At 37.9% G+C, this 25222-nt stretch overlaps 3 protein-coding genes across 5 annotated transcripts; 1 reads left to right on the top strand and 2 right to left on the bottom strand.

Annotated features, from left to right (window-relative positions):
- The first annotated feature begins 1366 nt into the window (after positions 1-1366).
- On the top strand, positions 1367-5138 carry si:ch211-241e1.5 (uncharacterized protein LOC567583 homolog). The gene is made up of 3 exons (XM_019093129.2): positions 1367-1566; positions 1679-1813; positions 2397-5138. Exons 2-3 carry the CDS (start codon positions 1729-1731, stop codon positions 3860-3862), a joined length of 1551 nt encoding a protein of 516 aa, XP_018948674.2. The 5' UTR covers positions 1367-1566; positions 1679-1728; the 3' UTR covers positions 3863-5138.
- Positions 5139-9916: 4778 nt separating this feature from the next.
- Positions 9917-15504, bottom strand: LOC109047984 (gastrula zinc finger protein XlCGF58.1-like). Of its 3 annotated transcripts, XR_006153943.1 has the most exons (4): positions 15159-15504; positions 13258-13294; positions 10568-12702; positions 9917-10293 (listed from the first exon to the last, which is right to left on the bottom strand). XR_006153943.1 is itself a non-coding variant. In XM_042717667.1 (2 exons), the coding sequence occupies exons 1-2, from the start codon at positions 15256-15258 to the stop codon at positions 10655-10657; spliced, it is 2148 nt and encodes a 715-aa protein (XP_042573601.1). In that variant the 5' UTR covers positions 15259-15504; the 3' UTR covers positions 9917-10654. The 3 variants fall into 3 exon arrangements, 1 of the variants encoding a protein (XP_042573601.1); XR_006153942.1 differs by lacking the exon at positions 13258-13294; XM_042717667.1 differs by lacking the exon at positions 13258-13294 and having other exon boundaries at positions 9917-12702.
- A 2426-nt stretch (positions 15505-17930) lies between these two features.
- On the bottom strand, positions 17931-23150 carry LOC109069275 (gastrula zinc finger protein XlCGF57.1-like). Its single transcript, XM_019085912.2, has 2 exons — positions 22539-23150; positions 17931-19623 (listed from the first exon to the last, which is right to left on the bottom strand). Exons 1-2 carry the CDS (start codon positions 22633-22635, stop codon positions 18182-18184), a joined length of 1539 nt encoding a protein of 512 aa, XP_018941457.2. The 5' UTR covers positions 22636-23150; the 3' UTR covers positions 17931-18181.
- Positions 23151-25222: the final 2072 nt, after the last annotated feature.

Genomic DNA, 25222 nt, shown 5'->3' with positions numbered 1-25222 from the left:
GAATTACATATGGGAAAGACAAACACACAGACAAATATTTGGGATCACGCAGCAATTAGCCATCCAAAACATGTGTCTACTTACAGACACATTTTCTAGGCAGAATTTACACATCTCATAATCAAGATGGGGGTGTCAATCTGGCTGTGGGGAGAACACATAAAATTTATATACTTACATATCTTGACGCAACAATTTATCTAAACACACTCACATTCTCTAAGAAAATCCATAAAACAACACCAAGAAAATGAAAAACATGGTTTGATTTAGGCTGTAAAAACCCATTGAGGAACAAACAGTTAAGACACACACACACAACACATCTCAAATCAAAAACACACCGACACATCCTAAAAACATCCACTCACACACCCACTCTCTATCTCTCCTCACACACACACATCTCTCTGCGGCGAGCACCCACTCTCTCTTCTCTCTCTCTCTCACACACACCACACAATTGCCTCTCTCTCTCTCTCTCACTCTACCACACACAAACACACAAACACACACACACACACACACAAACACACTAACTCACACACACACACACACACACTCATTTATTCATTCAAAAGCAGCACTGAAAAGGCCTCTACACATTCAAACACATGATCAGAACTTCCTATTTTTTGTAAACTTGTAAGTTTAGGCTGCTTAGAAACATGTAATAAACTTAACCTACAGGAATAAAGTCTGTAACTCATCACCAGAGGATAAGAGCAATCCCAGCACAGACTGAGCACTGAAGGCATTTCATTCTACAGTCATCAGAGATCAGTCAGACCTGTCTGATGCTCAGCATCCTTTATTTCGCTTGCTTCTGGATCTCTCGTGTCTCCTCTCTCCTCTTTAATACACTCCATGTGTGTAATATTATGTTAGGTTGATCTCTCAGCTGTTTCTCTTGGAGTTTTTCCTGCTGGTTTGCTCACTGTGTCATGTTGTGCTGTAGTACATCTGTAAGAACTTTAAATCCATCTGAGCGCTCTAACACTGTGAACACTGATGCGTTCAGAACAATAACAAACTAGTCTGCCGCAGCTTTATGACGTCACACAACACGCATCAAAATAAAAGTCTTGTTCATACGTTACGGGATATTACTACTACTACTAATAAATAATGCAATTAACAAATTATTTATTTCAATACCACAAAACGTATTTTTTAATTATATTTACATAACCAGTGTAATCATCGATTCTGAGTGGAGTCCCGCTTGGTAGTATTTTCACATCGTTGGACGACATGTGTATTTTAATTTTCATTTCACCAGATAAAATTATCCCGTGACGTATATTTCGTTATCAATATAATATGGAAACAGCGAACGAACTTTTATTTTGATGCGTGTTGTTGACGTCATAACTCCGCACCGGTGTGTGCTGGGATTCGGCTGAGGTTTGTGGAATTGAACCCGTCAGTATTTAAGGCGTTTAAATTGATTTAGAGCATTTTTTCTTTTTCTTTTTTTTTAGAAAAATAGTTTGAATTAAGGTAGCGTGTTGACTGTAATGTTTTATGTGACTGGAGCTGCATTAATGAGTGTATAAACGATGTGTAAGTCGCATCTAAACGACTTGCAGAAATACTTTTTTTTTAAATACTTATTTTATTCATTATGTAATTTTCACTTCATTATTCTCATCATCTTAAACGTGCTAACAAATAGAAAAACTTAAGGTGGAACAACTGAGATTTGTGTGACATAATATTACAAACATGGAGTTTATTAAAGAAGAGAATGAAGAAATAATAATTCCAGATCCATGCCGAGTGAAAGATGAAGAAATGGAGGAGAAAATAGGTTGGTTTCTATTCTCATTACAGTTTTTCCTCTATTAGTAATATTTTTTGACAATGTTTAGTGTCATATAAACCGACATCAGATGAGTCAAATGAGTGTTTACAATTAATTACAATTAAATTACAGTTTAACTAAAACAGTTTTAACTAAGATTTTATGATATTTATTATACTAAAACAATCCAGGTTACTAAAATATGACTAAAACTAGGTGGCATTTTAGTCAAGACCTTAACTAATCTAAATCAGTACCTAGCTTCTTATGTAAAATGTATTATGTAAACACATAAACAATCGTGAATGTTAAAATAAGAAGAAATTACGAGCAATAAGACATAACAGAACAAAGACACATGAAACAGTGTTTTAAATCTTTCAGATAGAAGCCATGAACTGAGTCCATCAGATGCTACATTCACATTATATTATTATTTTTATTATTATATGAACCACTGTTTCTAAATGAACATTATGTAACTACAGTAGTGGAATTGCAGAATTCATTTTAAGTTATTTACTGGCTGTTGCTTTGTTGCATGATCCCCAGCTTTATTTAGATTGACCATTTAATGTGTTAATTTTAGACCTGATGTCACCAAAAGAGGAAAGTCAAGAAATGTATGAAGCGGAGGAGAAGCATCATGATTTCACCAGTGGAGAAAAATCCTTTAGTTGCACAGAAACAGAAAAGAATTCCTTGAAAAAACCAAAACGAACTGTGAAAACAAGATCTAAAAGTAGCTTCACTTGCTCTCACTGTGGAAAGGGTTTCTTGCGTATAGGACACCTTTACAGCCACATGAGAGTTCATACTGGAGAGAGTCCGTTTACCTGCCAGCAGTGCGGAAGGAGGTTTAAACAGAAAGGAAACCTTAAAAGCCACATGCGAATTCACACCGGCGAGAGCCCTTTCACCTGCCAGCAGTGTGGAAGGAGTTTCACTCAAAAAGGAAACCTTAATGGCCACATGAGATCTCACACCGGCGAGAGCCCGTTCTCCTGCAGAGTCTGTGGAAAGAGCTTCTCGCTCAAAGGAAACCTTAATCACCACATGAGAATCCATTCTGGAGAGAAGCCTTTCGCATGCCCTCAGTGTGGAAAACGCTTCACACAGAAACAGTCTCTTAACTGCCACATAAGAATCCACTCTAGAGAGAACTGTTTTATATGCCACAAGTGTGGAATGAGTTTCACAGACATGGAGCATCTTAACAGACACGTAATAACGCACTCTGGAGAAAAGCCGTTCACATGCCAGCAGTGCGGAAGCAGGTTCAGATTAAATAAAAACCTTAAGAGTCACATGAGAGTTCACACCGGAGAAAAGCCGTACACGTGCAAGCACTGCGGGAAGACCTACGCACAGAAAGGAAACCTTGATGTTCACGTGCGCCTTCACACTGGAGAGCGGCCGTTCGTTTGCCCTCAGTGTGGAAAGGGTTTCACACATAAAGGAAACCTGAAGAGTCACATCAGATTTCACACTCGAGAGACGCCTTACGCGTGTCTTCACTGTGGGAAGAGTTTCACCTATCAGAGAGACCTCAAAGTTCACTTGCATGTTCACTCTGAGTTCGTACTGAAGTGTTCGGAGTGCGGCAAGACGTTTGCAGACAAGGTCAACTTCTTAAACCATCTGCGCATTCACCCCGGAGAACGGCTGTTTAACTGCGACCGCTGCAATAAGAAGTTTCTTTTTCGGTCCCACTTAGAGATACACATGAAAAGCCACACTGACGAGAGAGCTTATGTGTGTTCCTCGTGCGGAAAGGGTTTTAAATGGCTTGGCAATCTGAAATCGCACCAGAAGATGCATGCTGGTGTGAACGCTTGTGCCAGAGCGAGCCACTTGAAACAGCAGCAACAAATCCATCCTGGAGGAAACACAGACGAGGATTCAGATGTCGCAAAGCCTTTGACTGCTTCAGAAACTTCAAAAACAGAAGGCGTGCATGCTGGAGAGAAGCTATATAGCTGCGCTTCATGTGGGATGAACTTCAGCACGACAATTTATCTGCTGGCTCATGAGAAAAGGCACTGTCTGAAGTAGCCACAAAGAGCAAAGCTTCAGGTGAATGGAGGAGAATTAAGACACCGAAAGATGGAGAAATATGTTTAATAAACATACCACAGTGTTTGAAGGGATGTTTTTCTATTCATTTTGTATTGTGGATTAACATTTGTATGAAATTAATTTGGCAAGGTTACTTAAGTAGCACATATTACACACAATAGTAATAGCATGTGAAAGTAATAGCAAATTTATTTAATTATATATATATATAATGAAACATATGGAAAGAATGCAGATTGCACAGTACTCGTTTGATTTATAAGTAGTTCTGTCGTGACGACTTTCAGAGAGTTTAGCGTGGTGATATACTTGACAATATCAATGTGTTTGGTCTTGACGGAATAGATCTGCTACACACATGTAACATATATGAAATAACCCCTGTATATATCAGCCTGTAGCAGATCTATGCAGGTGGAGCTGGGGAAGGTGGAGGGTTTAGCAACCAATCAGCTGCGCCGCGTGAATAATGATGCGATTGTGTTCGATTGAGTTATCGAGTTTCATGGTAGAACTTTGAATTTATTTGATATCTTCTTATATATTTTGTTTTGTTTGTATAAGTTGACAATAATAAAAAAATAAATAAGAATATCAAGTTCTTGTCAGTTAAATGGAGATCATCAGGCTCTTCCTTAATTAAAAATTCCATTAATTTGATTTGATTTGAGGAAAATTGATTTTAAACAATAACTAATAATCCTCCAAAGACAGACCTGTTGTGAGCTCTGAGTTTGTTTATAGATTGTATGCTTTTATTGAACCCTTTTGTTGTTGTTTATTTAACTTCTTTTTTAAATGAATTGTTTAATAACAGAATCTGTGGTGAAAAACTACATTACCCATACTGCTGCAACACAAATTCCACCAATCAGAGAGTTGCAGCAAACAAAGTGCACCAAATAATATCTTATGCTCCACTCACTCAAATGTAATCAAGTTGGTCTCCCTACACTCTCAAAATATTTACATATTTGTATATACTTGCGTATATTGCAATAAACCTATTGCAAATATGTTGGTTTTTAAACACACAACTAACAACTTTAAATTAAGAGTTTTATATTTCTCTGTCATTTTTTATTTGATCGTCATTTGCAGTGTTTCATGGGATTGTAGATGTTGAAGCTGTTAAGTTCACAGCCCTGTACTTTTGCAAAAGACGTACAAAAGTTTGGCCACCCCTGATCAACACTGAAAGTTTACCTGTTTTTCAGAAGTCACACACACACACACACACACACACACACACACACACACACACACACACACACACACACACACACACACACACACACACACACATATATATATATATATATATATATATATACATAGGTGTGTGTGTGTGTGTGTATCAGGGGTGTTTCCTAAAGGGAGGCAGTGTCTTCTCAAAAAATGGATGAGAAAAGAATTTGTAGTACAAAATAAAACAACACTAGTGTTACAAAATCTAACATTAAAAAGAGTGAAAAACACTGTCCAACAGGGACACCAACAGGTAAAGTTGCACCGGGAGTCTGCATCTCTCTCACCTCCCCTGAGTCCATTGAGACTGAACAAAGAAACTTAAACAGCTGCTCTGTGTATGGGATGAATTTCAGCACAGCAATTTTTAAACAATAAACTTGTATGACTTTGCAATACCACAATGTCTGAAGGGATGCATTTTCTTCATGCTGAATTATGAACTAGCATTAGTATGAAATTAATTAGCCAAGGTTAATAATGTTGCACATCTCATACACAATAGTAACAGACATTCAAAAGATAGTAAAATATTGTTTTTAAATCACTTAAGAATGAACAAAAGAAAAAGAAGCGCGTCATCAGACATTTAACAGCATATAAATCAAACTGCCTAACGCTACCGGATGAAATGTCGACCCAGGACGTGGTTTAGAAGCTTTGGGGGTGTTGATGGAGGCAATCTACTCCATCTACAGTATGCTTTGATCTTTGTTCTGAATTGCATCCAGACATAGTTTTTGACAAAAAAACATGACATTCTCAGCTTTTTGTTCAAAACATTGTTTTTTATGAAACTTGCCCACGTCTAAGTGTTGATAAAAAAGAATGCATGAATATAGAATAAAACTGTTTGCTTAAATGCAGAGGCTCTGTTCTTTCTTTTGACATATTGCATGTTCACAACAAAGTATTCTGGGGCCATGAAATTTTTGTGAAAATTATTAAAAATGTTGCCGGTGGCTGGCAATTTAAAAAGGAAAATAAGAAGGGAAAAACCGCTGTCAGGGAAGAGTTAGTGGTTTTGATGAAATTAATCTTTTGTTTAAACATTATTGTGTCTGTTTGTTTTCTCCTTCTTCTTCTTCTGCACTTGAGTCTATGGCAGCCCCTAGAACCTGCAAGAAGGTTATGAAATTTGGCACACAGATAGAAGACAAAATTAATCATAACTTAACATTAACCATAGCAAGTTTGGAGTCTCTAACTTAAACTCTCTAGTGCCACCAACGGGTCAAATTCACACATTATGCTAATAACTTTTGTACCATAATGTTTAGAAGCTAAATTCTTTCTTATCGGCACCAATAGCCTCGTGGTTAATGTGTCGCCATACAGCGCAACTACACTCACTGCGACCCGAGTTCGAGTCCCGTCTTGAGATCCTTTGCCAATCCCTCTCCCGTCCCAGTGCTTTCCTGTCGTCTCTCTATTTACTGTCCTATCTATTTTTAAAAAATGCATAAAAAGCCCATAAAATATCTTTAAAAAAACAGATATGGAATTCAAGTTGATTAGTCAAAACATTCTGAAAATAACATGCAAATAAATTCAACGAATAACATACCTAAATGGACATGATGTTATATCTCTGCAACACTTTAGCATATTCAAACCAAACTTGGTGTGTGATATAGTAACCATGACCTGAGGGTACATGCACGGTTTCAGTGCAATGCCACCTAGTGGTAAGGAAATATGAAAATGGGCTTTTGCTTTAGATGTAGTGCAGCATCCAGAATAAAAAAAAAATACACTATTCTGGTTTTTGTTGCAAAATGGCATATTATAAAAATATTAATGTATCATCAGAAAACTCAGTATGTGTGATTGGCTCCATGCCCTAAAAGTTTTGGGGCAACACCTTGTGGTGAAATACACCTTACCTTATGGTTTTCTTGCTGATAGTGGAAATGAAAGTTGACAGTCTCAACAAATGGCATGATGCCAAACTGCATCTGAGGCTGTATCCCTGCATATTTTTTACATATTCATACCAGACTTTGTATGTGCAATTGTCACCTCACACTGAACACAACAATTTGATAACAGTATCACCTATTGGTTAAAAGTGAAAAAAAAAAAAAAAAAAAACATTAAATCATATTATTAGTGCTTGTATTTATGATTTTTCTGTCAGTTGAAAAAGTCGGTCAGTTAAGCCAGTCAGTCTGCTTCCTGTCACGGGCCCCGGTTAGTCAAATACTAACTCTACCAAGACTATGACATCTCGTTTTAGCAGGTTAGGTCTACCCTATTACTCAGCCAATTTCCTATTTTATTCTGTGGACAACAATTAGACAACCAGGCAATAATCTACTATATTCACTGGCATGCAAACATTTGGGTCTGCAGCACCACGTTTCCTAGCTGCTAGTTGTTGTGTGTAGTTTGTTGTACATTCGTTATTGTGGTGCATTATAGGACTGACTTTCCTCTACGGTTTCAAACACCACTTCAAATCACTGTATCTGTAAAGATTCTGTATGGTGGAATAATATCAGATCACATGTATTCTCCAACTTCTGATGGAGATGTTATTTTTTCAAAGTGAGGTTGTATAAATTATTAGATTGAAGGTTGCCAATAACTGGAGCACAAATATTACACATTTTATTTCGAAATATTTTGAATGAAAATTCAAGAACAGCCAAATCATTTTTCAGAGCCTGTGTTGATTGATTTACAACATTATCCAATTAGTGGAGGGTAACATCAATGTTAACACGTTTTTTTGGAGCAGGCATAAAACACTCTTGGGTTCTTAGAGGGAAAGGATTCTACAAAGGGATAGAATCTTGTATCTTGTCAGGTATTGTTTTCAAAAGCGTGCACTTTGAAACGCATTTTCAAACATTTGCATTTTCAGGCCCCCTAAAGATGGCTGTTGTGTAACTGAACAGCCAAAATGCATAAAATGTTTTTCATGAAGGCCTTGGCAGAGGAGTCCATGGAGGAGCTACCAGACACACAAACCCTGATGATGGTGTAGGGCTGAAGGTCCACTGTGGACCACTTAGATGTCCAGCAAATCCTTTACATTAACTAGGATGGTGGAGGGATATGTTGGTACTCGGCTCCAGGGTAGTGATATTTCTTCTGGGACATGGCTCTAACTCTGGGATAGGCTTGTCTTTCTCATCTGGCTCAGACTCCAGGATGAACTCGGCTACAGGAACTAGCTTTTAAAGTCAAACTCTCCGCTGGTAGAAGGTCTGGACCCATGGTCGAAGAGGAACCACTCCTTGTCAGCACTAGCTCAACAAAATCCTTAAACTTCCCTCAAGGACCATTAACAGACAGGGGAATTAGATGTTTAACATAATCATCAAATTCAATGCAAAAATAATGATGTGCTATGTTCCAGAAACTCATTGCTGTGGTCTTCGAGGGAGTGACTATCCCGACTGAGGAGGTGTATCTTTCTCTAGATCCTCTGCTCTGTTATTGTAAGGCAGGCAAAGGAAGATGAGAAAGAGATGGATCTCAATGTCAGCCATTTAAATTAATTTATAAACACAAACCAAGAAGGTAATCCAACATTTACTCAAACTAAGACACAGGAGAAAAGTTTCAGCTTTACAAGAATTAGAAATGACAAAACAGGACCATGAGCTGAACTAAACCGAGGGATAAATGCCCACAGATTAATGAGAAGACAGGTCATCATAACTGGTAACCACAGGAACAAAATAGACACGGGGAAGACTCTAAAGCCTTGTTCAGACTGTCAGCCCAAATCCAATTTTGTGCATATCCAGATTCGAATCTGATTTAAATAACTGAGCATTCACACAGTGTATCGCAACTCTTCATATCCGATGTTTGTGTCCATAAGCGGTCTTTCGTTTTACAGAATACAAGGCAGCATCAGAATGGCAGAAAGCTGGAATGTGTGGCTTTATTCAGTGCTGCTGTCTCCGCTACTTTCGAAACTCGAAGTGGTACGTTTACTAGCAGTATACTGTCTTTTTCTGCTTGACTTGCACTTCACAACAACACAAGCCTGTTTTCGCAAAGACGTTCAGCATGTTTTCTACAAAAATGTCTGACGCGTTTACATTTTACGTGGCGTGAGGATGTGAAAAGGCTATGCTAAATCTAATTTGACCGGTCAGACTGAAACAGATTTCCAGAAATGCAATTTGAATAGAATTCCAAACCGCATATGAATGTAGTTCGAAACAGATGACGTGACATACAGCCAAGTGTGGTGACCCATACTCAGAATTGGTGCTCTGCATTTAACCCATCCAAACTGCACACACACAGCAGTGAACACACACACACACCGGGAACACACACACACACACCCACACACAGCAGTGAACACACACACACACACACCGTGAACACACACCCGGAGCAGTGGGTATCATTTATGCTGCGGCACCCGGGGAGCAGTTGGGGGTTCAGTGCCTTGCTCAAGGAAACCTCAGTCGTGGTATTACCGGCCCGAGACTCGAACCCACAACCTTAGGGTTAGGAGTCAAACTCTCTAACCATTAGGCCACGACTTCCCCGTCGTTGCACAAATCGGATTTTAAGTAGTTTGTTGCGATTCAGACCATCTAAATAAGATTGGATTTGCACAAAAATTGGATTTGGGCGAACAGTCTGAACGAGGCTTAAGAAAGGGTCAGTTTACACAACACAGTTTTAACTAAACCTGAAAACTTTTTATGTGTTTGGCCGTTCATTTACATGACAACAGCATTTTGTGGGGTATGAAAATGCATGCACGTTTCTGAAAATGTGTTTCAAAGTGCAAGTTTAATACTATACCGTATAAAACGTATTTAATGCAAGAAAAATGTGTAAGCCAAGTCAGTTTGATTTACAGAGCTTTTCATATATAATAGTAGTGTGTACACTGCTTCAAAGCTTCACAGAAAATACTGAAGAAACATCTACCATACGTCACCACTAAACAGTTCCATTTAGAGCTTCATAAAAAAAGTTATTTGTTATTATACCCACAGTGCACAAGCCAAAAGGAAGTCCTTCATAAGGTGATAGTAGGAAAGACAAATTGCCTTGTTTCTCCTAAAGTTATGAGTAGTTCAAAGAGGTTTCTTTCTACATTGAGGACATGTTTAAAGGTGCAGTATGTAGTATTGACAATGTAATATTGGCCGTAGTATTGTTTTTCAGAGAAATAAGTAGGGCTGGGCGATATATTGAACGCAACGATCATGCGTATCTAGTCAGTAAATCTGGTTCTGTAATTACTGCTAAATCTACATCACCTGCTTTCAAATGGAGCGGTATTTAATAGACAGAGCCATAGATCAATGACAAACTACGGTTCTGTGAATTAAATGCCACTCCATCTGAAAGCAGGTGATGGAGATTTACCGCTAATCAGGGAACCGGCTTTACTGACGAAATGCGCGTTACAATCGCATGCGATATATCGCCCAGCCCTAGAAACAAGTATGTGAATTAGCATGTTTCCTAAATATCTGCAAACATATTGCGCTATTGTAATGCTTTAGTCAAAAATTACATACAGCAGCTTTAAGGACTCTCTTCAAAGTGAGTTTCTACATGACTCTGAAGGATGGCTTGACGACTGAAACTCTTTTCACACAAAGGACACGCGTAAGGCTTCTCTCCAGAGCGAATTCTTCTCTCTACATCACTTGTACATTTCTTCTCACTCAGGTGGCATGTGAAAAGCTCCTCATCAGCGTGAGTTCTCATGTGCCACTTAAGGCTTGCTTTATGTGTGAAACGCTTTCCACACTGTTGGCACGCGTAAGGCTTCTCTACGGTGCAAGTTCTCTTCTGACTCTCAACATCTGCATTTTTTGTAAACTTCTTCTCGGTTTGACGGCATTGAATAAGATCCGCTTCACTGTGAGTCCTCATGTGCCACGTGAGGCTTCCTTTATGTGTGAAACGCTTCCCACACTGTTGGCACGCGTAAGGCTTCTCTCCGGTGTGGATCCTCAGGTGATCATTAAGGTGTCCTCGATGAATGAAGTTCTTTTTGCAGTGATGGCATGTGAACGGTCGGTCTACAATGTGAAGTCTTATGTGATCATTAAGGTGTGCTTGTTGAATTAAACTCTGTCCGCTCTGATGGCATGCGAGGTTGATGGCAGAGTGAGTCCTCACGTGCACATTCAAGTTTCCTTTCTTACTGAAACTCTGTCCACACTGTTGGCACGTGAACGGTCTTTCTCCCGTGTGAATTCGTAGGTGGATGTTAAAGGTTCCTTTCTGACTGAAGCTCTTTCCACACAGATGGCATGTGAACGGCTTCTCTCCGGTGTGAGTCCTCATGTGTTCATTCAGGTGTCCTCTTTGATTGAAACACTTTCCACACTGATTGCACGAGTAAAGGTTGTCTTTAGAGTGAGTTTTCATGTGACACTTAAACTTTTTGTGACACGTGAATCTTTTTCCACACTGAAGGCAAGTTAAAGGGTTCTCTTCGGTGTGAATTCTTCTGTGAATCTGAAGTTTCCTTTTATAGGCGAAACTCTTCCCGCACTCGCCGCAAGTGAAAAGCCCTTCAGTGTGGATTCTCATGTGCCACTTCAGGCTTCCTTTATGCGTGAAGCTCTTTCCACACTGATGGCATGTGAATGGTTTCTCTCCGGTGTGAATCCTTAAGTGAACGTGAAAGTATCCTTTATGACTGAAACTCTTTTCACAGTGAGGGCATGTGAACGGTTTCTCTCCGGTGTGAACCCTTAGGTGATCGTTAAGGTGTCCTCTGTGAAGGAAACTCTTTCCACATTGATGACATTTGAAAGGATTCCCTTCAGGGTGGATTCTCATGTAACGCTTGAGAGTTTCTTCGGTGTGAGTCCTCATGTGCCACGAGAGGCTTGCTTGATGTGTGAAACTCTTCCCACAGTGAGTGCATGTGTACGGCTTCTCTCCGGTGTGGATCCGTAAGTGATCGTTAAGATGTCCTCTGTGAATAAACCTCTTTCCACACTGAGGACACACGAAGGGCTTCTCTCCAGTGTGACTCCTCATGTGAATATTAAGTTTTCCTTTATGGTCGAAACTCTTTTCACAGTGATGGCACGGGAAAGGCCTCTCTCCAGAGTGAGTTTTTACGTGATTCTGAAGAGTTAGTTTACTAGTGAAACTCGTTCCACACTCATAACACGAGAAAAGGTTCTCTCCAGCGTGGGTTTTCATGTGACACTCAAGGTTTTCTTGATTTGTGAAACTCTTTCCACACTGAAGGCAAATGAAAGGTCTCTCTTTAGAGTGAATTTGTTTGTGAACATTAAGGTTCCCTCTATTTGCAAAACTCTTTCCGCATTGATGGCACGTAAAAGGCTCGTCTCCATTGTGAACTCTTGCGTGAACGGTAAGGCGTCCTTTATGTTTGAAACTCTTTCCACACTGGTGGCATGTGAAAGGTCTCTTCCTGGTATGATTTTTAATGTGATCTTTAAGGCGTCCTGCTTGTGAAAGATTTTCAGACTGATAGTAAACTGAAGGTTTTTCTTCAGATATAAAATGTTCAGGTGTCTGGAAATGCTGGTTGTCCTCAACTTCATTCAGTTCTTGGCTTTCCTCTTTCACTTCCATCAGGCCTACAATTAATAACAATAAATTGACAAAAATCAGGAAGGGGGGAATAAAAAAAAAAAAGTCAAAAAGTCAAGCCCAAATAAAAACAGACAGTAAAAGGACACAAAGTAACTTTTGTCTGTTTTTTTTTTTTTTTATGTTTAGTGTGCATTGTGTTCGTTCAGTCATTATCAACACCTTCAGTTCTTCAGTACTGATGCTATGGTCATTTTAGATACATTTTCAAATTGCTTTTTTTTTCCCTGTCAAATTAGTAACATGGACAAAAAAAAAATGTATCTTTTTTTTTTAATGTAGAAAAAAGCATATTTCAAAATGTATTCCTTTAATTAACCAGGTTTTATAAATTGATTTATCACAGTTTTTAGTTAATTTATATTTGTAAGACACTAGAGAAATTATATACTGTGAAAATGACAGAATCTATACAAAAAAAAAAAAAAAAAAGGTTTCTGGTCATACCACCCTGTGCTACCCCCAAGGATTAAAAATTTGCTAATTTTAAAGTTAAAGCGTAAGTTCACCCAAAAATGAAAATTCTGTTATTAAATACTCACACTCATGTCGTTCCAAACCCGTAAGACCTCCGTTCATCTTTGGAACACAAATTAAGATATTTATATACAAGTAATAAATGACAGTATTTTCAATTTTGGTTGAATTATCCCTTTAAGTGCCTCAATCTGGTGCATCTTAAAGGGATACTCTACCCCAAAATGAAAATGTTGACATTAATCACTTACCCCCATGTCGTTGCAAACCCATAAAAGCTTTGTTCATCTTCGGAACAAAATTTAAGATATTTTGGATGAATCTCTTCTGTATCATCTTTGTGTGCAGCTGATACACTTTTATGGACCTTGACACTGTTATTTATTTATCAGTCTATGGGACAGTCACAGGCCTCCTGGCTTTCATCCAAAATATCTTAAATTGTGTTCCGAAGACAAACAAGGCTTTTATGGGTTTTGGGGGTAAGTGATTAATGACAACAATTAAAACATTTTCATATTATCCAGTATCCAATCCATTTTGTCCTAATTATGTCACTCCAATTCATTGATGAAATAGGCTATAAATATTTAAACTAGGGCTGGGCCGTATATTGAGTTTGTAAAATATTGATATATTATTTATAAGCCGTTTGGTATGAGACAATACTTTTTATATTGATGCGAGCACATCTGAAAAATAGCGGAGGACACAGAGTGAGTTGCTTCGGGGCAAGTGCATAATCCAATTTATCTTAAACATGAGTCATGCTTATATTAAGGGCTTTAAAATCACTCGTAAGATATAGTTATCATGTAGCGGCTTGCCCTGTCAGATGCTCTGAAAGATACTTGTGCTGCTGACAGATAGCCTTGCACTGTTTAATGTGTTTGAGATGTGGCTGAAAGAAAACACAAGTGTAGCAGTACACTGGATCCGGGCAGCTCTTAAAGTGACAGCAGTCTAATATTCCTGCTGTCTGTCGTTCATGTTAATCAAACAACTAAAGACAGAAATTCTCTCACTGCTCTTGGCTAAATCACTTTTGTAATTTTAATTAGAAAAACTATACATTTAATTTACACATTCAAGAATATGCTGTTTTTATACATTTGATTACTTTATACAATGTATGTAGCATATCTTATTTATTTATTCTACTGTAGTTTTTTGACTTATTGCTTGTTATTAGTATTCTAATTTAATCGCTGACTGTTTACTTGTCTTCGGCGAGCTTGAGAATTTTTTTTTTTTTTTTTTTTTAGGCTAGTGTTAATGGTTCAACATATTTTGATATCTTTATTGACACTAGTGACAATAATTATAAACTTTTAATGGTTTAACAATTTTTGATATCCTTATTTAAAGCAAATATAACTATATTGTGATATATATTGCTACCATAAAATAAAATTACTCATATCATGATATAAAATACTTGTCATATTGCCCAACATTATTAGAAAGTCATAGAGTGTCAGGAGTGCATGTGCTTTTCTGCATGCAACTCTCTGCTAAACATCTTCAGTGAACAACCACCATCGCAAACAAATGCACACCAAACAGACAGAGTGCAACAGAAAAAGAACGCAATAATTGTGACTAAAATATACGTTTTGCTGAAATATTTGCTCTTGCACAGTTAATGTGCCATGTGTAGAATTTTAAACCTACAAGTAAGTGTATTTTTATGATAATATTAACCATAAAGTGACTGTAATGTGGCAATCAAAATAGCCTAATACAATTAGCCTGTGCTTTTGTTTTCATTTATTTTATTTTTAGTTTAGTGAATTTATCATATACTTTAAAATGTTTTTATTTTTAGATTGCAATCATACAATGTTAGAATGTAATGTGATTTTATCCATTTTTGCACATAATGTATATATAATTCACTTATTTTTATCCTTTAATATAAAGATTGTTAGACACCAAATGTTACTGATCTGTTTTGAAAACGAACCTATTTGTTGCTCGGTTTCTTCATCTTTCACTCTGCAGGGATCCGGATCGCTCGAGTCTTCAGGCTCCTCTTTAATAAACTCCATGACATGAAGATTCATTTTCTGCTTTTCAGAAAACACTTCTGTGTCACGTTTAAGATGACTGGGATAGTTAATAGAAAGGAATAAAGTGCAAAGTAAATCATTCTGTCACGCTGGAATAAATAACACTGGCAACATTTTGGCGCCATTTACTATCAGCACACAAAGCGTTACATTATAGCGCTGCAATACATTCATTTTAAATTAACAACCAACGCAAAATTAGTACCGTGAGGAATGCGTTACTTGAAAATAAAACTCACCAAAAACTAAACACCTTAAAACACAACTTAAACCCCGAAAAAAAAAAAACAAAAACCCCCAACCAGTCCAAACACGACAACAGCAGAGGGAGGAGTCCCGGCGCCTGCGTAATGACGTCAGAGCGGTTCCGCGAGGAAAAATAGAAGACGTCAGTCTAACGGGTTCGTTTCTGAACGAACTGCACTTCTTGTAAAGAAAATCAGTTGTCAGCTCATCTTTTTTTTTAATGTCCAGATTTTTGTTTTAAAAGCTGAACCTGCTTTAAAAATGTTGTGTTTTGTTTTTCTATTGTAATCATAAAATAAAACACATTGGGAATCGAATTATTTTATTTGGAATTGTTTTTTTTTTAATTATTTTTTTATTAATGTACATTACAGTATACCACTAGTACCTAAATTTGATAAATGTTTCATAACTTCACTTATTCACGACACTGATATTCACAAAATTACAAAGTCACAAAATTAAATGACCTGCTCAACTCAATCCCAGCAGCTGAGTCCTTAAACATCTTCAAGAATCGGCTAAAAACACAACTCTCTCTATTCTAACTCTATTCTTAAAAAAATAAAAAAGGGTCCCTTTTTAGACTTGCACTCTATTCATTTACTACCTGCTCGTTCTCTTAAAAAAAAAAAAAACTAACATTAGCTAATCTACTTTTTATATTCTATTTGGTTTCTTTTTATTTATTCATTTAAAAAAAATATATATACTTGCTATGTGTACTGCGTTAAGCTAACTGAGAATAAAAGCGTCTGCTGTGGATACATTAACTACAGTACAAAAACCCTGTTAATCTCTTAATATTATATTAACCTGTTGACAGCCCTTGTTTTAATTTATTATATATAAAAAAGTTTGAACACAGAGAAAAAGTTGTATCTGCCTCCTGTTTTATTCATATAATGGTTCACTTTTATATCAAGAACAATGTACACTGTTTCAGTGCAGCTTTACAGAAAACATTCCATAAAGCTTCGTAAAAAATGTGCCTTTATATACACTGCTCAAAAAAATTAAAGGAACACGTTTTAATCAGAGTATAGCATCAAGTAAATTAAACTACTGGGATGTTGATCTGGTCAGTTACGTAGCAGAGGAGGTTGTTAATTAATTTCAGCTGCTTTGGTGTTAATAAAATTAATAACAGGTGCACTGGATGGGCAACCATTAGAAAACCCCCCAAACAGGAATGGTTTTACAGGTGCAGGCCAATAAAACTAACTACACAACCAATCTTTTCTGATTGTTTTTCACTTGTTTTGCATTTGGCTAGGTTCAGTGTCACTACTGGTAGCATGAGGCGATACCTGGACCCTACAAAGGTTGCATAGGCAGTCCAACTCCTCCAGGATGGCGCATCAATATGTGCCGTTGCCAGAAGGTTTGCTGTGTCTCCCAGCACAGTCTCAAGAGCATGTAGGAGATTCCAGGAGACAGGCAGTTACTCCAGGAGAGCTGGACAGGGCAGTAGACGGTCCTTAACCCATCAGCAGGACCTGTATCTGCTCCTTTGTGTGCAAGGAGGAACAGGATGAGCACTGCCAGAGCCCTACAAAATGACCTCCAGCAGGCCACTGTTGTGAATGCGTCTGAGAAAACAATCAGAAACAGACTTCATGAGGGTGGCCTGAGGTCCTCTAGTGGGCTCTGTGCTCACTGCCTGGCACCGTGTAGCTTGATTGGCATTTGCCACTGAACACCAGAATTGGCAGGTCTGCCTCTGGCGCTCTGTGCTTTTCACAGATGAGAGCAGGTTCACCCTGAGCACATGTGACCGATCAGTCTGGAAAAGCGGTGGAGAATGTTATGCTGCCTGTAATGTTGTTCAGCATGACCGGTTTGGTGGTGGGTCAGTGATGGTCTGGGGAGGCATATCCATGGAGGAACACAGAGACCTCTACAGGCTAGACAATGGCACACTTACTGCCATTAGGTATCGGGATGGAATCCTTGTACCCATTGTCAGACCCTACGCTGGTGCATTGGGTCCTTGTTCCTCCTGGTGCAGGACAATGCCCGGCCTCATGTGGCGAGAGTATGCAGTCAGTTCCAGGAGGAAGGAATTGATACCATTGAATGTCCCCCACACTCGCCTGACCTAAATCCAAACGAACACCTCTGGGACATTATGTTTCGGTCCATCTGACCTCAGACTGTTCAGGGGCTCAGTGATGCCCTGGTCCAGATCTGGGAGGGAATACCCCAGGACACCATCCTTCGTCTCATTAGGAGCGTGCCCTGATGTTGTCAGGCATGCATACAAGCACGTGGGGGCCACACAAATTACTGAGTTGCTGCAATGAAATTTCAGCTTAATGGACTTGCCTGCTGCATCCCTTTTTCACTTTAATTTTGAGTGTCTTTGAATTCAGCCCTCTGTAGGTGGATAATTTTCATTTCCATTAAACAATGTGGCATCTTTTCATTCCTAACAAATTACCCAGTCCATATCAGTATAGATATCCTGCATGATATTTTTCCCCATTGAGATCTGATGTGTTTTCGAAGTGTTCCTTTAATTTTTTTGAGCAGTGTATTTGTCTTATTAGGAAGCCAATGGCACTGCGGCGAACATCAAAAACCTCGTCTGTAATGACAGCAGTAGTCCGGGAAAAACCAGACAGGTTATGCATTCATGTGCAGTTCAAAGGGTTTATTTGTGTTTCATTTATGTAAGTGTATTTCTGGTGTGAGTTTTTATATGATTCATAAGGTGTCCTTTATGCTTATATCCCTTTCCACATCGAGGGCATGTTTTTAGGCTCCTCGCGTGACGCTCAAGGCATCTCTCATCTTCAGTGTGATACTTTTTAATGTGCAACCTTAGGCTTCCTTTATGTGCGAAACACTTTCCACACGGAGTGCATCCGAAAGGCTTCTCTCCAGAGTGAACTCTTGAGTGTTCAGTAAGGTGTCCTTTATGAATAAACCTCTTTCCACACTGGTCACACGCATACGGCTTCTCTCCAGAGTGGATTCTCAGGTGAACTTTAAAGTATCCTTTAACTCTGTAACTCTTGCCACACAGATGACATGTGAACGGTTTCTCTCCAGAGTGGACTCGTAAGTGATCGTTAAGGTGTCCTTTATGAACGAAGCTCTTTCCACACTGAGGGCATGTAAGAGGATTGTTTTTAGTGTGAGTTCTCATGTGACACTCGAGTTTTTCTTGCTGTTTGAATCCTTTTCCACACTGACAGCAGGTTAAAGGGCTTTCTTTAGCGTGAGTTCTCATGTGACACGTTAGGCTTGTTTTATGTGTGAAACTCCTTCCACAGTGAGTGCATGTGTACGGCTTCTCTCCGGTGTGAATCCGTAAGTGTTCGTTAAGGTGTCCTCTGTGAATAAACCTCTTTCCACACTGAGGACACACGAAGGGCTTCTCTCCAGTGTGACTCCTCATGTGAATATTAAAGTATCCTTTAACTCTGTAACTCTTGCCACACAGATGACATGTGAACGGTTTCTCCCCAGAGTGGACTCGTAAGTGATCGTTAAGGTGTCCTTTATGAACGAAACTCTTTCCACACTGAGGGCATGTAAACGGATTGTTTTTAGCGTGAGTTCTCATGTGACACGCTAGGTTTGTTTTATATGTGAAACTCTTTCCACACTGAGGGCATGTAAACGGATTGTTTTTAGTGTGAGTTCTCATGTGACACTCGAGTTTTTCTTGCTGTTTGAATCCTTTTCCACACTGACAGCAGGTTAAAGGGCTTTCTTTAGCGTGAGTTCTCATGTGCCACGTTAGGCTTGTTTTATGTGTGAAACTCTTTCCACAGTGAGTGCATGTGTACGGCTTCTCTCCGGTGTGAATCCGTAAGTGTTCGTTAAGATGTCCTCTGTGAATAAACCTCTTTCCACACTGAGGACACACGAAGGGCTTCTCTCCAGTGTGACTCCTCATGTGGATATTAAGTTTTCCTTTATGACTGAAATTCTTTCCACAGTGAGTGCATGTTAAAGGCTTCTTTCTGGCACGATTTTTAACGTGTCCTTTTTGTGGGAGATTTGCAGGCTGAGAGTTTTCTTCAGTTTTAAGTGTCTGAAAATAACAGTTGTCTTGGACTTTATTTGGGACTTGACTCTCCTCTTTCACTTCCGTCAGGCCTGTAATTAACATTCAATTATTAAAAACTGATCAAGAAAGGTGAAACAAGAAAGTGGTACTCCAACTTTGCAGGTCAAGCACTACCTTCAATCAGAGCACTCAAGTTCCTCCTAGAAACCAAGTCTATTTAAGCACCGTCTTAAAGGTACAGTTCACCCCCCCCCCAAAAAAAAAAGAAAAAAAAAAAAGACAATTCTGTTATTTACTCGCCCTCATGTTATTCCAAACCTGTAGGAGTTTCCTTCTTCTGTTGAGCACAAAAGTAACCAAACAGTTGATGGTAGCCATTGACTTCCATAGTATGGAAAAAAAATACTATGGAAGTCAATGGTGACCGTCAGCTGGTGGGTTGCCAGAATTTTCATTTTTGGGTGAACTGTCCATTTAAGGACGTTTAGCAACATACATCACATTCTGATTAAATGGTTAGTAGAGCTGGACGATAAATCTTATGAGTCATTTAATTTCACAATTACAATATATATTATGATCATTTTTGCTTGAAATAAGGTTATTAAAATATAACAAATTTAAATACCGCTAGTGTTGTCACAATACCAAAATTTTGACTTTGATACGATACCTGACTAAAATATCTTAATACTAACACTGATCCGATACAACAACCAAACAATAACACAACAGGAAAAGTAATTAAATAATAGATGATCGACATAGAGCTTATAGTTTTTTTATCCATTAACATTTTTTTTTAATTAACTTGATCAGTGTGTGCCTGCCCTGCTTTTCAAGCATTTCATCCTCCTTTAAAAAAATATATTTACAACATTGTTAAGTTAGCTAAGTTGGCTGGATAAATCCAATTTACTGTTATTATTGATGTTAACTGTCTCATTCATGTCACAAAATAAATCTTTTGACTTCTATTTAAAGGTATGAGCAAAGAATGGATATGATATGACCAAAATCTTAATTCATGATACGAGTCATTTTTATTTTACGATAATTTATATCATGATATAGTCATTTTTATTATTAGTATGCAAGCAACAAACAAAAGGACAAATACAATAAAACAGACACAAATTAAATAGTGTTTTTAGGAAAAGTAGGTCTATTTAACAGTAGCATTCTAGAAAGAGATGATATAGAAATTGAATAAAGTAATCAATATGTAAAAAAGCACTGCATAGTCTTGAGACTGTATGAATAAAATATACATTGAAACTTACTAAAGCTACTAAAATTAGTCAAGATCAGTGAATGATTTTCTCTTTTTCTTTTGTTGTTTGATTAACATAGAAGCAGACAGCAGGAGACATCTTCGTCTGTCACTTTAAGAGCTGCATGGATCCAAAATATTGATACACATGCGTTTCCTTTCTCAGCTGTTTATGTTTACTTAAGTCCTAAGACAAGAATTTTAAAGGGATACTCCATCCCAAAATGAAAATGTTGTCATTAATCTCTTACCCCCATGTCGTTCCAAACCCATAAAAACTCTGTTTGTCTTCGGAAGACAATTTAAGATATTTTGGATGAAAACCGGGAGGCTTGTGACTGTCCCATAGACTGCAGATGGTGTACGCTCTTCTGTGTCAGCCGCACCACAGGGATACGGTTTTTATGTGTATTTATGCTTTGGTTTGAAAGAATACAGCACAGCGCATCTGACACAGAAGAGCGAGCGCCGCCTGCTCAGATTTGCCAAAATGGCACAACGCTGATTTGGAGAGACACAGAGGAGAGGAATTGTTGAGTAAAGTCGTTATTTTTGTTTTCTTCATGTACAAAAAGTATTCCTGTTGCTTCATAACGTTACGGTTGAATCACTGATGGCAGATGGAGTATTCTGACGATGCTTTTCATACTTTCCTGGACCTTGACACTGTTATTTAATTGGCAGTCTATGGGACAGTCACAAACACACATTTTCTCATCCAAAATATCTCAAATTGTGTTCCGAAAATGAATGAAGCTTTTACAGGTTTGGAACGACATGGGGGTAAGTGAATAATGACAAAATTTTCATTTTGCGGTGGAGTAACCCTTTAATGTAATTGTGTGGGTATTTGATCATCAAAGCACTTGAGATCTGAATTCACGATCGCATGCTGTAATCTTATACTGTACTGAGTTCTCTTTCAAGGTTTGTTGCGCTTAACTTTAACAAAGCACGTCGCGTGCTTTATTTTCTAAATGAATGCATGTTAAAATGTAGTACATTTTGGAAGTGTACTGAAATAGTGTATATTTCACTGCACTTTTTCTTCACCTAGGTACAGGGTTTTAATTACGTAATACATTTCTACTGGATTTTTCATGAAAATCGAAATAGAACTCAGTGATAGTATACAAAAAATTCCACTAAAATGTTATGTAAAGAAAGTGATCGTAACACACTTTTAATCAATGCAATTACAAAACACTTCTGGTACTTTATCTGACTACACTTTAAATTAATTTAAGTCTTAGTGCTAATTCATTGCACTTAACTAGCACAGTTGGGAAAATGTGTTTATACTATAACATTACTAATATATTTTAAATATATTCAATTTAATTTAAACTTAGGATAACTATATAAAAATTTACTAACATTTAACACATTTTTTAAATCATTCAAACCACACTTTTATGAAATACACTAATAAAAGACCTCTGTAAACTTTTGAAGTAGCATACTTTATGTCAATGCACTAAAATCAGTTTTAATGTCAGGGGTGTTTAGTATACCTTTCAACTGCACTGAAACAGAAATAAACTTTAATTAATGTATTCATAGGTGTACAATTTTTAAAATGTTATTTAGCACAATAAATAAGAATGACGAATAGCTTGTATTCAAGTATTTTTTTTTTTTTTGTGCATTCCAGTACACTTTATTGTTATCTGAGCATATGTAAAGTACTGTGATGTTCCTGATATTGATAAATCATGAGTGGACACCCACCTCTCAGCTCCTGGGGTTCTTCATCTTTCACTCCGCATGGCTCTGGATCACTCGTGTCCTCAGGCTCCTCTTTAATAAACCCCATCTTTACATCCATTAAAGTATCACAACTCCTCCTGTGGAGTTTTGCAGCTTGTCTTTGATTAGAAAAATCAATAGAAAGAAAAAGAAAAGCTAAACAAAATACTACGGTTCCCCACGTGTTGAGGCGATTTCCTCAGAAAATAACTTTATATATTTTGGCGCCATTTACGAGAAACAAACTATCAGCAAACAAATCACTGCAGTTTTCCGTTCAGCATTCATTTCTTATTACCACATTGTCGGAATACATTTGTTTAAACAACTCTGAATCGCGCTAAACGTTGTATGCGCCTTAAATCCTGACCGACTCAAAACAAACACGAGAAGCACAGCAGTTAAATCTGGCGCCGACGCTATGACGTAACCACGACGCGACAGCTAGTCGAGGGGCAAAATAAAAGACCCCTTAAATGTCTTAAAATCGCAAATAAAATAAAACGATATCTTATGGTTGTCATATTTTGGCGATTTATTATTGACTTAAGTAACCACAACGTCATATGTCCGTGAAATTACAACATCTTCTGATGACCAGAAGTTACTGTATAAAATGTGTAAAAGTATGCCATAAAGTTGACTGAAAACAATGATCTACAAATACAGATCAATTCTGACATCTTTAGTAAAGATTTGCATTAATCATGAATGTAACATTGTCTATGTAGAAATAAGTGTAAGACTTAAAACACTTTTTATAGTAACAGTATCACATTTTATAACAAAATGTATAATAATAGTATACAGTAAGTGTAGCAAGACTAAATATGTGAAATTATAATATGCTAATTAGTATAAAAAGGAGCTTGATGACATAAGTCAAGATTAACTTTATTGTCATACAGCAATCATACAGGCATACAACAATGATTTTACTAAAGGGCTAAGACATGCAATACAAAAATATTTACAAAGGAGGGACTATATTCTTCTACAGCTATGGCAATGTGATTACAAAGAGAACTGGGTTTCTTTTTCACTCAACACTTTTAACAGACAAAACTCAAGTGTGTGCAATCCTTTAGTAGCTTACTTGTTCAGTTTGCGAACAAAGCATGGAAAAGCATTAAATGGATAGTTCCCCATAAATTAAAATGGTCTGTTAATTTACTCACTCTCAGGCAATCCCAGATGTAGGTGACTTTTTACCTCAGCTAGAACAGCAATGAATATTTTTTAGTTGAAGCCATCCTTGGTGATTAAACTCATTTAACTCACCTGTTTACATTAACGATGAGAAATCATAAAAACGCTCATTTTGCCTCTCAGTTCACGCATGCGCATATCAGCGGCTCATCGGTCTTCTGTCTGAGTCGAACCGTTTCCTCAGTTCAGTGACTGCTGGAGGAGCTGGAGCTGAATCAGTTCATTCATCATAGCATCAGATACACCACTATTTCAGCTCATCTCGATTCGGAGTGACTGTCAGGCGTCTCAAAGAAGTGAGTTCTGATTTAGTACCTAGATCTGTGCTGCTTGAGCCACGAAGTGTTGCAGACAGTTCAGTCCGATTTGTTGAACTTGTTCATTGAGTTCATTAAAAAGAACCAGTTCAAAAGAACGATTCTTTTGTAAACTGAGTCACTCCGGACCGTTTGCCTAAGGCTCTGGATTACAGGTAATAAGGTTGTAAACAACGTTCAGTTTCTTGCACAGATTCATCGTTTCACTTCATAAGGCCTCAATATATCATCAGGAACCACGGCTATTCAATTTGTGCTCCTTGATATGCTTTTCTTACTCTCAAAGTGACGATAGCCGTTGACTTATACAGTTGCTGGTCATATAGTTAGAATATCATCAAAAAGTTAATTTATTTCACTAATTCCATTCAAAAAGTGAAACTTGTATATAATATTTATTCATTACACACAGACTGATATATTTCAAATGTTTATTTCTTTTAATTTTGATGTTTATAACTGACAACTAAGGAAAATCCCAAATTCATTTGAAGACACCTGGTGCCACACTCTAATCAGCTAATTAACTCAAAACACCTGCAAAACCTTTAAATGGTCTCTCAGTCTAGTTCTGTAGGCTACACAATCATGGGGAAGACTGCTGAATTGACAGTTGTCCAAAAGACGACCATTGACACCTTGCACAAGGAGGGCAAGACACAAAAGTTCATTGCAAAAGAGGCTGGCTCTTCACAGAGCTCTGTGTCCAAGCACATTAGTAGAGAGGCGAAGGGAAGGAAAAAGATGTGGTATAGAAAAAGTGTACAAGCAATAGGGATAACCGCGCCCTGGAGAGGATTGTGAAACAAAACCCATTTAAAAATGTGGGGGAGATTCACAAAGAGTGGACTGCAGCTGGAGTCAGTGCTTCAAGAACCACTACACAAAGACGTATGCAAGACATGGGTTTCAGCTGTCGCATTCCTTGTGTCAAGCCACTCTTGAACAACAGACAGCAACAGAAGCGTCTCGCTTCAAAAAGGACTGGACTGCTGCTGAGTGGTCCAAAGTTAAGTGCTCTGATGAAAGTAAATTTTGCATTTCCTTCGGATATCAGGGTCCCAGAGTCTGGAGGAAGAGAGGAGAGGCACACAATCCACGTTGCTTGAGGTCCAGTGTAAAGTTTCCACAGTCAGAGAT

The sequence above is a fragment of the Cyprinus carpio genome, chromosome B2 (assembly GCF_018340385.1).
Source record: "Cyprinus carpio isolate SPL01 chromosome B2, ASM1834038v1, whole genome shotgun sequence".
NCBI classification, from domain to species: Eukaryota; Metazoa; Chordata; class Actinopteri; order Cypriniformes; family Cyprinidae; genus Cyprinus; species Cyprinus carpio.
Note: the sequence above shows the minus strand (reverse complement) of the source record. Positions and strands in the feature narration are given on the sequence as shown.